Source organism: Hyperolius riggenbachi, chromosome 4 (assembly GCF_040937935.1).
Source record: "Hyperolius riggenbachi isolate aHypRig1 chromosome 4, aHypRig1.pri, whole genome shotgun sequence".
Taxonomy (NCBI): domain Eukaryota; kingdom Metazoa; phylum Chordata; class Amphibia; order Anura; family Hyperoliidae; genus Hyperolius; species Hyperolius riggenbachi.
The window spans coordinates 46,311,622-46,325,640 of record NC_090649.1 but is presented as its reverse complement, the minus strand read 5'-3'; the positions used below and the strand labels follow the sequence as shown (position 1 = coordinate 46,325,640).

Sequence of the window (14,019 nt, the reverse complement as noted above, 5' to 3'; positions counted from 1 at the left end):
GCAATTTCCGGCGGAAATTCCGCCTTGGAATGCGGAAATTGGTAGCGGAAAGCGGAATCGGTAATCAGTACATGACGGAATGCGGATTTACCGCGGAATCGGAAATTGGCATTCCGACCATCCCTAATCAAAAGAAAGAGCAGTCAATTTGATGTTGCGGCTTCCAGGTGGTCACTCAGTACGGTAACCTGGTAGAGGTGGCAATGCTTTGGCCAGGGATCACTGTACAGCTGCAATACTGTTGTATAAGGATCCCTGGCAAATATACCTATTGTATGAAACTATTAAATGTTATACAAACAAATTGAAATGGGGTACCCCCTTCTTTGCACAGTTGGTCACTTGGTGACCGAGGTTACAAATTCAGGATGAGCGGGCGGAGCATAAAACAGCCAATCAAATTTCAGCCGTTCATTTTAAGTGAGATAATGTAAACTGCAGCCATTCTTACACTGTTAGTAGCAGGGTTCTCAAAATTAGCACAGTTGTTTACTGGGTGACAGAGATTAACATTGAAGAAAGTGGGTGAAGCCTACAGCAGTCAATCAAAATTCACCTATTGATTTTCAAGTTAAATATTTAACCATTTTAGCCCGCTGGGATTTTTCACCTTATGCATCAGAGCAATTTTCACCTCCCATTCATTCACTAATAACTTTATCACTACTTTTCACAATTTATTGATCTATATCTTGTTTTTTTCCGCCACTAATTAGGCTTTCTTTGGGTGATACATTTTGCTAAGAATTATTTTTTTTATAAATGCATTTTAACAGGATTAATAAGAAAAAAAAGGAAAAAAATCATTATTTCTCAGTTTTCAGCCATTATAGCTTTAAAATAATCCATGCTACCATAATTAAAACCTATGTATTTTATTTGCACGTTTGTCTCGGTTATGACACCATTTAAATTTTGTCCCTATCGCAGCGCCAATATTTTATTTGGAAATAAAGGTGCATTTTTTTGTTTTGCGTCCATCACTATTTACAAGCTTATAATTTAAAAAATGTTCATAGTATCCCCCCTTCAAATGCATATTTAAAAAGTTCAGACCCTTAGGTAACTATTAATGTCTTTTTTTTTATTGTAATTTTTTTTTCCCACAATTTTATTTGGGTAATATTTTGGTGTGAGTAATAAACAGAAAATGTTTAATGTTATTATATGTGTAAATTGTAATGTAAAGAATATGTAGATGTATATCAATGGGAGTAGGCGCTGGGAAGGTTTATACCTATTGAGCTGCACGTTCCAAAAAAGGGGGATCCCAGAACCCTCAAAATATTAAAAATATGTATTTATAAACAAATGGACATGCGCTATTTGTTAAAAAATAACCAATTTAATCTATGATTTTCTTCAAGTTTGCATAAAAAAAAATTTCATAAAAATTCTGTACCAGAAGTGATCACTCTATAAACATCCGAACTCCACAATCAATCCCCCAAAGCACCATGCATTCGTTAAAAATAGCACACGCTTTTGTAAACATTAAGACTGCGTACTACAGATTGGAAATTCCCACCACCCGTAATGGACACGGCATAAGTTGTAAGTATCGATTTCAACAACTCCTTCAAAAAATAGATCGTAATGTAGGATCCTACTTTAAGAAAAAGTGCTGGCCGGCCTTATGTTTCAAAAATACTTCCACTTCCGGAAGGTAGATACGTCCGTTATTAGTGGATTTGTCCAATACAATGTATGCCAACAGTCACATTGATATGCACCTCTTTGTAGCCCAATTTCAGAGCAGGCTGCATCTACTATGGGTACCTCTAAACCTTAGAAGCTCTTCTCACGAACTTTCAAGTTGTATACTCAGTCCGATACTGCAGTGCTTCTCTCTCCAGTCAGCTCACGGCGTTGCTTGGCGGCCTGCGTCACTTCCTGCTGGCAAGTCCAGTGTGACGCTCGCTCGCTTTCCCCGCAAGCCCAGAGCGGTCTCTTTGGGTGACGTCACCTTAAAGCAATAGGACCTTTGTTCCAGAAATGGTCGCTTTAGCGCTATTGCGACCAACCAGGTTCCTATACTTCAGAAACAGCTTATCTTCAGGAGAACCTCTACGCGTTTCAGCTAAAAATCGTTAGCCTTCATCAGGATGAAGGCTAACGACCATTTCTGGAACAAAGGTCCTATTGCTTTAAGGTGACGTCACCCAAAGAGACCGCTCTGGGCTTGCGGGGAAAGCGAGCGAGCGTCACACTGGACTTGCCAGCAGGAAGTGACGCAGGCCGCCAAGCAACGCCGTGAGCTGACTGGAGAGAGAAGCACTGCAGTATCGGACTGAGTATACAACTTGAAAGTTCGTGAGAAGAGCTTCTAAGGTTTAGAGGTACCCATAGTAGATGCAGCCTGCTTTGAAATTGGGCTACAAAGAGGTGCATATCAATGTGACTGTTGGCATACATTGTATTGGACAAATCCACTAACAACGGACGTATCTACCTTCCGGAAGTGGAAGTATTTTTGAAACATAAGGCCGGCCAGCACTTTTTCTTAAAGTAGGATCCTACATTACGATCTATTTTTTGAAGGAGTTGTTGAAATCGATACTTACAACTTATGCCGTGTCCATTACGGGTGGTGGGAATTTCCAATCTGTAGTACGCAGTCTTAATGTTTACAAAAGCGTGTGCTATTTTTAACGAATGCATGGTGCTTTGGGGGATTGATTGTGGAGTTCGGATGTTTATAGAGTGATCACTTCTGGTACAGAATTTTTATGAAAATTTTTTTTTATGCAAACTTGAAGAAAATCATAGATTAAATTGGTTATTTTTTAACAAATAGCGCATGTCCATTTGTTTATAAATACATATTTTTAATATGTAGATGTAGTTACTATTTGGCCACTAGATGGCCACCTTGAGGTTTTTTTTCCTCCTTGTTCTTCTCGCTAACTGGAAGCACAAGGGGGACACAGAAAATTTTACGTTCAGAAAGACTGAAGCCTCTTGTAAGAGCGCTTCGGTTTTTCTGCTGGGGACACGGATCAGTGATTAGGAACCATGTTCCCATTCACTGACCCCGGGGCTACAGGGGGACAGCACGGGGGCGCGCCCGCGATTGTGCACGGGAGCACGCCGAAGCTCGGCACCGCAGCAGAGCAGCCGCCCGGACGTGACCTTCACGTCCAGGCAGCAGAAATGGTTAAATTGCTGCCATTCTTACACTGTTAATGACAGAGGACTCAAACCTGCTAGTCGGTCACTGGGTGAATGGGGGTTCAAATTCAGAAAAGGGGGCAGGGCCAAAAACAGCCAATCACATTTGTTTCATTTCTATAGGAAGATTTACATTTTTGATGCAGAAAACCCCGAAAGCTCATAAACTTAGTAACTGAGTGTCTGTGTGTTAAGGTTAGAAAAAGTGGGCGGAGCCAGGAACAGCCAAAAAGATACCCCGGGCATTGCCGGGTCTTCCGCTAGTAATAATAACACTAGAAAAGTCTGGAATGTTAAACAACAACAAAAAAATCTTTTTGAAGCATCCATTGCATAATGGAGAGGCCCATATAAAACAAGCATTTGTTCTATACTGTGACTACAAGGTCTCCTTATAGTAAAAGACAGATTACCAAAATCAATACTGTATATATACAAATGCTCTCTTAATGCACCTATTCATTCCATTTGTCCTTTTTTTTTGTATCTGCAGCTAATCCATGTCGCCAGGAAGCTGATGTGTACAGCAACTGCAAGGACTTAAAGGACTATTGCCCATACGACCCCAACATAATAAAAAACTGCAAATCCTCATGCAACTGTAAAAATAATGAAATTATATAACGTCTTTGTGTCTGTCTCAAAAAAAAATAAAAAAAAAATCACTCAGCGAGGGTGAAGGGGAGTGCAGGTCAATGTTCCATAGCGCTAGTTCTTACAGACGGTTTGGTGGTGGTTCCCACATGCGGTTCCCGCCTTTGCTGATAAACTGGTAATCCTTTTCATTTCAGCTGCACATATTGTTTGTCTAATGCTCAGCTACTCCACACTGATTACTGACAAGACTGGGGTTGTCAGAGCTTGGGTGCCCTTTCACACTGCTGCGTTGTGTTGGCTTGTTTTAGCGAAGGGTAATGCTACGCCAAAGAAAGTCTATGGGGCATTTTATGCCTATGCGGTGCATTTCAGGGGGCATTTCAGGTGTTTGGACGCAGAGGCAGGAGCTTGTGCGGCAAACCAAAAGCGTTGTGGTGCTAATGCGCGGAAGCCTATATTTTCAATACACTTCAATACAATTCTTATTTTGTCCACAGGAAGTGAGCGCTAGAGAACCTCACTTCCTGCTTGACCTGCAGCCAGAATAAAGGTTTCCACTGCTGCAGTAATCGCCAAAGGCTTTTTTTGGCGTTGCGGTACGATCAGCCAATCAAAACGCACTTCAACCGTCCGCAGGTCAGCAGTGTGAAACCGGCCTAATACTAGGTACACACTATATGATTTTCTGTTAGAGTTTCTGTTAGATTTACCTGCCAGATAGATTTTTTCCAACATGCTGGAAAAAAATATCTATCTGGCAGGTAAATCTAACAGAAAATCGTATAGTGTGTACCTAGCATAGAGGTGGCCACAAACATACAATTTTTAAAATATTTTTTCAATTCAAGAATTGCAATCAATTTTCTTCTGACTGATTGTAAAATTATTGTAAAGTACCACACACCTATGTTATTTTTTTCCCCAATTATGAAAAAAAAATATTGAAAACTCAGAAAAAAAATGTGTTGGGTCTGTATATCAAGTAATTGACAATCTACCTACCACACATCATTCAGTTTTCATAAAAATTGATCAGAAAAATCCAACACTCCTAATTTTCTTTTACCGAATAAAAATGGGAAATGCGATCAGAATTCTGAAACGAATAGAAAAAGCTTCCGATTTTCGGGACAACCAATTGTATTCATCGAATTGGTGTAAAATTGGATCTTTTAATTGTATGATGTGTGCCCACCTTAAGCCTCCTACAACAGTTACATGAAACTAGGCTGAGGCAGTTGTGTGTGTAGAGCGGCCCCCGATATCACCCAATGCTTCAGCCAGTGATCTTCCCAGTGAATCGATTTGGTCGAGCAATGGCCGAGAGTATTGCACCCCTGACTCACCCCGGCCACCGTGTAATTTACCATGTGCCCAGTTGGTCCTCCCCTCCCCTCAAGGAGCTGCCGTTTAGGCAAAGGGAGTATTTTCCCCACCTGTTTTTTCTCTTCTACCCCCCCCCCTTCACTACTCTCCGGGGTCGGTGCTCATGTAGCTGCATATTAGTCACTCACCTGTCCCGGCTCTGCTCTGTTAGTGCTGTCTTCATCCCTGTTGCCTGCCTCTTTTCTATGACCCGGCACAGGTTATTTACAAATAACATCTGCCGGATGGAGAAGCGGTATGGTGTATCTGTCCTACACAGATTCTCCAGTGCCGTTCCTGGCATAGTGTTAACCCAAGCTCACCCACGGTGCACAAATGTGTGTGAACACGTATGCAGTTGTCATCGGTAACCGCACCACTCTCTAACCCTCTGTCTGAACTAGGCCGTACTAACCTGACCGGTGTCCAGCGCTGGATCCAGGATCTTGTGAAGACATCGTCCAGGGTACGCACCCACCACACTCTACTTCAATTATAGTTTGCAGCCCCTGATTTTCCCTTTAGTTAGTCAACTGAATAGAGACGTCTATGGGAATCATTAGTGGAGACAGTCGTTAGATATGAAGAATGTCAGAAGTGCGGTGGGTGCGTTTTTCTTCACTCTGAGGTTCTTAAAGTTTACCCAAGGTGAAGCTTGAGTTAAAAAGGAAACATTTACCTAATAAGAGAGGAGCCTCTTGTAGAGGCTTCTAACCACCCGTTGCTGATTGTGGCTCTACCAAAGATTTCCGACAAGCGCTTGTCTCTAATCTGATTGGGGTCGTGCTCCTCTTCAAGTCCAGCCGTACTGCACCTGCACTTGTGCTTGAACATACCTCCCAACTTTTTGGGCACTTAAGCCACTCCCCTGCCACACCTTTAACCGCACCCACAACATACCTCTAGTCACACATACTATAAGAAACATATTTTGTTTTATAATTCAAACCACACTGGTCCTTTCTATCCTGGTTCATTTTCTTTTCCCCTCATATTAACATTTCAAAATAAGAAATATAGCAATTTAAATGATGGAAATAAAGTTTAGAGCCAATTAAACACATTTTTCAGTAGAAAAATGCTTATATAAATATAGATCTGTACATCAGTCCTGAAAGAGGGACAAATGGGGAGAAAGAGGGACAGAGAGACTGGGTTCCCAAAGAGGGACTTTCCCTCCAAAAGAGGGACAGTTGGGAGCTATGCTTGAAGTGGACCATGGTCCGGATCTTTCCGGAGCTGCTTCAGGATTGAGGAGGACCCAGAAGCCTCTAGGATACAGAACCTTCCCGCTTCTCCCTGTCAGGAGAGTACAGAACACATACCTACCCTCATCTCCACCCATAGTGCCTGATTGTATTCAGAAAAACACAATCCTTATAAGATCATCTCTGTATATGTAAACAATACAAGATGCATTACACTGATATATCTGTAATTACTCTGGAGTTCCTCTGATCTCTCCTCTGAACCTCTCTATAAGCTTCACTGAGAATACTGCCTTTCATGGCTGCCAGGTGTTACTGAGATAGGAGTGGTTACTCCCAGCATAGATATGAGGATTCTGCCTCCACATCTAATTGCTGTAGTGCTACAGTAAAGCCAGCAAAGCTATAGGAGTGTTATAAGGTCAATAAATGTTACCTCCTGCTTTGTGCAGACGTATGACCCAATGAGGTAAGCAGGAGGATTCTAAATATTTTTTACTCCCAGGCACACATTGTTTCCATGGTTTCTAGTAGTATCTGTAAACTGAAATTAAAATATAATATTTAATGACCCTTAGTTATATAGTGTACAGAGTTAATAAATTATATTTAAACTTAAGTAGAGTAACCCTTAAAAATACATCTAAATGATATCCTGCTCATGATCTAACCCTGTGTTTTATCACGATACATTTCTTGAATGTATTATTTCTAACAGTAATGCCTCCGCAATTCTATTGTAAAAAATGTTTTTAAAGCAAGTCTGAAGGGGTAAAAAATAAATAAATGGATACTCACCTAAGGATAGGGAGTGCTTTGGGTCCTATACGGCCTTCCTACGTTGGTGGCTGGATGGTGTAATGGTTACGGGCTCTGCCTCTGACACAAGAGACCAGGGTTTGAATCTCGGCTCTGCCTGCTCAGTAAGCCAGCACCTATTCAGTAGGAGCCCCTGGGCAAGTCTCCCTAACACTGCTACTGCCTATAGAGTGTGCCCTAGTGGCTCTGGTGCTTTGAGTCTGCCAGGAGAAAAGCACAATATAAATGTTATTTGTCTTTGTCTATGTTCCTCGCGGTCCTCTTGTTCCCTCACATGCTTCACCATTCAAATCCCCTGTAATGGAAGTCTTCAGTAGCACTCGGGCTCCCAAAGACAGGCAGCTCTGTACTGCAAGTGTGCAAGAGAGGGTACTCATAAATGTGCATTATGGGGTGGCCTGAGTGCTTCTGAAGACTCCTGAAGCCAGTCCTACGGGGAAGAGAGCAGTCTACAACCCATGGGTCATAGACTGCTAACGGGGGTGCCTGCGGGGTAATGCAGGGACCATGAGGAGACTGGGATGGCTCTATAGGACCCAGAGAATTCCCTTTCCTTAGGTGAGTATCCATTTTTATTATTCTTCTTCTTCTTATTTTTTTTTTGGGGGGGGGTCCCTTCAGACTCCCTTTAAATGGAAAAAAAATGAGTGAATCACAAGGAGTATAACCAACCATTATTGAACCATGTATTTTTCAAGGCCGAGCACATAGCTCAACCCGTTTCGTGAAGATGACCTTCACTTCCTCAGGAGGTGTTCGAGCCCTTGGATGTGTGATTAAATGTACCCCTTCAAATCTGCAACTCAGTGTAGAATACATTCCTTCAATTGTTGGACTCCAAATAAAACTATGGGTTATGTGTTAGATAATCATTCCATCTAAAAAGTGATCTTATTGGCGGAAAGAAAATGTTAAAACTTCATACTATTGGTTGTAAAAAAAAAAAGAGGACTTTAACAATAAAATGCAAAATGAGAAAATCTGAGCCTGCGTCTCTTCTGTTCTTGACATAATGGAAAGGAAGCATAATATACAGTAAACACTAGAGTACAACACAAGATTTCTAAACCTTAAAATTATCGATAAAATCTCAGTTCATCTTCTTGACTTGGGATACTCATTTGGATTCCACGGAACTGAGATTTCTGCATTTCCGATCAGAAAACGGAAATTGGATTCCTGCAAAACTCCAATCCAACCACAGCTCGGAAATGTTAGCCCAATCAGAAAAGCATTGGACCAATTAGAGAATTCAGAATTTTTCCCTAAAAATGGGATTGCTGCAGTAATTTTCGACCAATCACAAGACACAGATACTACTGAGTATTCCTGAGTCTTGGATTGGCCTCATATTTCTGTGGTATTGTGAATACATTTTTACATAGTTACATAGTTATTTGGGTTGAAAAAAGACATCCATCCATCGTGTTCAACCAGAGAACAAAGTACAACCCCAGCCTGCTCCCTCATATATCCCTGTTGATCCAGAGGAAGGCGAAAAACCCTTACAAGGCATGGTCCAATTAGCCCCAAAAGGGGAAAAATTCCTTCCCGACTCCAGATGGCAATCAGATAAAATCCCTGGATCAACATCATTAGGCATTACCTAGTAATTGTAGCCATGGATGTCTTTCAACGTAAGGAAAGCATCTAAGCCCCCTTTAAACGCAAATATAGAATTTGCCATAACGACTTCCTGTGGCAATGCATTCCACATTTTAATCACTCTTACTGTAAAGAACCCTTTCCTAAACAAGGGGCTAAAACGTTTTTCCTCCATGCGCCATTTTCCTCCATTTCCTCTTCTAGTCCTTTGTAAAAGCCTAGGGACAAGAAGCTCATCTGACAAACTTTTATATTGCCCTCTGACGTATTTATACATGTTAATTAGATCTCCTCTAAGGCGTCTTTTCTCCAGACTAAATAAACCCAGTTTATCTAACCTTTCTTGGTAAGTGAGACCTTCCATCCCACGTATCAATTTTGTTGCTCGCATCTGCACCTGCTCTAAAACTGCAATATCTTTCCTGTAATGTGGTGCCCAGAACTGAATTCCATATTCCAGATGTGGCCTTACTAGAGAGTTAAACAGGGACAATATTATGCTAGCATTATGCAAGTTTTTATTTCCATTTTAATGCATCCCATTTGCATTCTCTGATTGCTCGAATACTAATTCCAAGTCAACTCAGAAGTATTTGACCAAGCAGGAAATGCAAAAGAAACTACAAAAAAAAATCCTTGGAAACTGGATATCGGAACCTGGAATCTGCAGAATCGGTAATTGGCATTAACAGAAATCGGAAACTTCACAGAATTGGAATTCCGCATTTCCTTATCCACTGAACACCAACTGGGAGATTGAGCAGTAGACCATGTTGGAGGAGTCATATGATGACCTTTCCTCATTTCAGCTGTTAGGCACCTCCCAAAGAATTGTAAAATTGTAAATACAGGCACACACATATTTAAAAGAATGACATTGCTACCAGTTTACAGTGCATCATAAATTACTTTGCTGTCGCCAATCCCCCCCCCCCCCTTCCACCAATGCTGTCCAACACCCCTGACTAGCGATAACTGGTTTGAATGGGCTCCTCTCTGTTTTGCTGCTCTGCCCTATTCAGCAAAGAAGCAGTGCATGCTCTGTCCACTCCCTGTAATTTCACACTTCTGCCTGGATGCACAGTAGCCGATAGCGTTCTGAGAATGCATACTTCAGAAATTACACTCATGTATGAGCAGCACTTGTCAAGTACACATTCCCCTAACCAGCCTCGGACTGACCCACCGAAGTGCCGACGTAAAATTCGGTGGGCCCCCTTTAAGAGTTGTGACGTCACAGTCACATGACCAAGAGGGCCCCCTCTCCACTGGCGCAGGCCCCTCCTGTGCGCGTGTGTATGGCAGCGGTTAGGCGCGTCGCGTGTGTATGGCAACGGTGAGGCTGTCTCCCGTGCTGTGGCCACTAAAATGCTCATATTTGCAGCCCCGCTCCTTCTCCCCCATGCTTCAGCTGCTAAACACACACCTCAGATCACGGCGAGCAGGAGCCAGTCCAGCGCATAGCAACCGCGCGGTGGACTTTAAATGCTGGACGTGACCGATGACGTCACTTCCTGCATTTGAATTCACCGCGCGGCTATGTGCCGGACTGGCTCCTGCTCGCCGTGATCTTAGTCATTCCTGGAGACTAGGTGATGGCTATGCAGCAGCAAGCATGGGATTCCCTGACTCCGCTCAGTGTGGATGGAGAGATAGGAGATGGACGCTGACCTGCTCAGCCCTGCGCCATGCATGGGGAGCCCTGCTCTGCTCATCCCACTATTTAACCCCGCTGAAGTTTTACTCAGAAGCCAAATAGGATACTTTGTGAACTTCACCTGTGGATGGCAAACTATTCCATCTAACTCACGTAAGTAGCTGCTATTTCTGTACATCATATCCTACATCATATACCCCTTGTGTGGCTAATATAAGAACTCCTGATCGGTAACTAGCACATCCTAAAATCATTTATGCTACCATTATTTTTTTTTCATCTTTTCTTAAACAAATGATTTGTTCCCCCCCCTCCCCCCCCCCCCTACCCCTTCCTTGTTTGGTACACACAGGTTTGGGATTGGAATAGTGGCATCATTATTATTATATTATATTTAGGTGGTTCTGTTTTTTGGTTACATTGTTTTATTATTGCATCTGGAAAGATAACGGACTATTTTGCGTACGTTAAAAAGGGGCGCTGGGAAAAAAGGGCGCCGGGTTTTTAACGATAAGCATGGATAACGTTTAAAAATGTATTGTACTGTATTTCGTTTAAAATTAATGTTTTTAAAGTTATAAATCATTAAATAATGTGCATTAAATCGGCAATTGTAAAAACGTTAATCTTTCGTTTAAATACTGAAACGTATAATAACGTTAAAAAAAAAAAAATTACTAAGTAACCCTCCCTGTACCTACCCCTAACCCCTAGACCCCCCTGTTGATGCCTAAACCTAAGACCCCCCCTGTTGGTGCCTAAGTAACCCTCCCTGTACCTACCCCTAACCCCTAGACCCCCCTGTTAGTGCCTAAACCTAAGACCCCCCCTGTTGGTGCCTAAACCTAAGACCCCCCTGTTGGTGCCTAAACCTAAGACCCCCCTGTTGGTGCCTAAACCTAAGACCCCCCTGTTGGTGCCTAAACCTAAGACCCCCTTTTGGTGCCTAAACCTAAGACCCCCTGTTGGTGCCTAAACCTAAGACCCCCCCTGTTGGTGCCTAAACCTAAGACCCCCCTGTTGGTGCCTAAACCTAAGATCCCCCTGTTGGTTTTTTCGTTTAAAAATAATGTAAAAAAAAAAATGTACTGTTTTTCGTTTAAAAATAATGTTTGAAAAAAATATTGTACTGTTTTTCGTTTAAAAATAATATTTAAAAATGTATAAATCATTAAATAATGTGTAATCATGAGAAGCAGTAATAAAACATTAAGTCTCCGGGCGCCGCTTTTAAAACGTTATTTTTCACCGGCGCCCTTTTTTTCCTATCGGGCACCCATTAAACGATATTTATTATAGGAGTGAATGGCGGCGCCCGATTTGTCCACTAGCCTCAGGCGCCCGAATTTACTGTTTCCGACTATTTTGGTTCCATAGCGAATAAGGAGGATGGCAAGGCTGGGAAAGGCTGCCACCTAGAGGAGGGATCGCAAGTCACTTCTTTTTTATTTATTTTCATGGGGATATAGAGCTTTCAAAGAAATATTTCTTCAAAATAGCAGCAGACTTCAGCTAATCTCTTATATTGGTAGCTTGTCTGGATATTGAGAAGAGGAACCTGTTACGTTGGAAAGTATTGTGCTGCAATGAGAAAGGGAAGTCTATTGCATATACAGGGGAAACTATTGTTTATTGTGGTTTCTGTGCTAACGTGCTTGGATAGATGGATTGACCACTTCTGATTAATGAAATGTTTTCATATAGGCTGACACTTTTTGCAGCTTCATAGATGATATGAGCTGTTGAGTCTCTCCTAGGAACTAACAATCTAATGTCACTATTAGTCATTGTGAATGGAAAATAGTACATCTCCCTGTATAAGTGTTGGTTTTTGAGTTGTTAATTATTATTATCATTTAGTATTTTTATAGCACCAACATTTTCCACAACATTTATTTTTCGTCTGTCCCTCAGAGGGGTTCTGATCCTTACTATTGTCATATTGTAGTCTAGAGCGAGCCAATTTAGGGGAAGCCAAATAACTTATCCTATGCTTTTGGGAATGTGAGAAGAAACTGGAATGCCCGGAGGAAACCCACACAGACACAGGGAAAACATACAAACTCCTTGCAGATAGTGCACTGGGTGGGATTTGAACTGGGGAGGTGAGTGTGCTCTCCACTATGCCACCGTGCTGCCCAGCAGGAAGCTCATGCAAACGTGCCAGTACCATGGATGGATATTGTGTGAGTAATGGGAACTCAGTTTCCCAGAGTTGCAAGGCAGAAATGCTAGCCATTCATTTACTGTTAGCTCGTGCTATGGGAATTTGATTTAACTGTAACTCCACTTATCTATTACATTTAACATCATACATGAGGAAAAGCAACATCATCTACATACTGACCATTTGGCATTGATGTTTGATGCCTTTTATACTTTTTTTTTTTTTTTTTCCTTTGGAGGTTTAACATCCAGCATGCATATGAGATTGTTTATAGCCCCCATGGTGTTGCCAGTGAAGGTGGGGGCAGGTCTTGGCTGTGAGTGGGGTTCTGTACTCATAGATTTGAACACGTCTTCAAAGTATGTGTGTTGGCTGCTGTTTTCATAGAGAGATAATATTTACATTCAAACTTTATTACTCTGACCTGTTCTGATTATTATTAGTTAGTACTTGGAAACCTTTGTGTTATGTGAAGTGGATATAGCAGTTTACACCATTATTCTCATTTAAATATGCTAGTTGCATGGCTTTCATGCCGATTATTGTTTTTTTACTTCAGTGGATTGAGTAGCACACACCTGGAACAAGCATGCAGCCAGGGAACGTACAATAGAAGTACTGGGTTCAGTTGGGCTGCTGATGGCTTTTAGGATATAAAGTAAATTTGATTATCAGTTTTGTATATTGTAGAGACTTTCTGATGGTTCTTTTGTTGGGGTTTTCAGCGCATCTCCCTGTTGATGGGCTATTTCTTAACGATCTCCTTCTAACTGATGTGTAACCCTAACCTTCCCCTCCAGCATTATGTCCTTCCTGATTTCTAAAGGTGGCCACTAACGGTCCAATTTCTAGCGAAAAATCGTTCGAGTGATCAGAAATTGTGATCGAATTGGTTGAAAATAATCTCAGTTGATGGGCACAATCGATTATGAACGAATCCAATCGTCCGATTGGATTTTTGTCAAATCAAAATTTGGATTTTCTTGATTGGTTGTGATAGATAGGAAGCAAAGATTGGTTCATTGATGGTGTAGTGAACGATTTTTCTTCCGATCAGAATTTCTGATCGCTCGAACGATTTTTCGCTAGAAATTGGACTATTAGTGGCCACCTTAACACTAACTATATCTCCTGATGTATTCCACTTCCTGATGCCTAGTACTAACTTACCCACCTCCAAAGTACAGTCCTTCCAGTCACCTAAACCTGACCTCCTATCCCGTATTGCTAAGTAGGGTTACACACACTCTATACCAGGATTTTAACTAGAGGGAAGCAGTCCCTTTGGTCGCCGGGGGGGGGGGGGGGGAGGGGATGTGTGGGCCCCAGGTTGAAATTTGTTTGGTGGGCCCCCAGTGCCCCAGTCCGACCCTGCCCCTAACACTCCCGGCCTTGGCTCCTGTGCACATCCTTACAGGAGTGCAACATTA

The 14,019-nt window shown here is 42.0% G+C and overlaps 1 protein-coding gene across 1 annotated transcript in view; it reads left to right on the top strand.

Annotated features, from left to right (window-relative positions):
* LOC137571202 (cysteine-rich secretory protein 3-like) overlaps positions 1-8,130 on the top strand; it is a 74,624-nt gene extending 66,494 nt beyond the window's left edge. Inside the window, exon 9 of the mRNA XM_068280026.1 lies at positions 3,665-8,130. Coding sequence (XP_068136127.1) covers positions 3,665-3,795 — 131 coding nt within the window. The 3' untranslated portion in view covers positions 3,796-8,130. The remainder of the gene's footprint in view (positions 1-3,664) is intronic.
* The last annotated feature ends 5,889 nt before the right edge of the window (positions 8,131-14,019 follow it).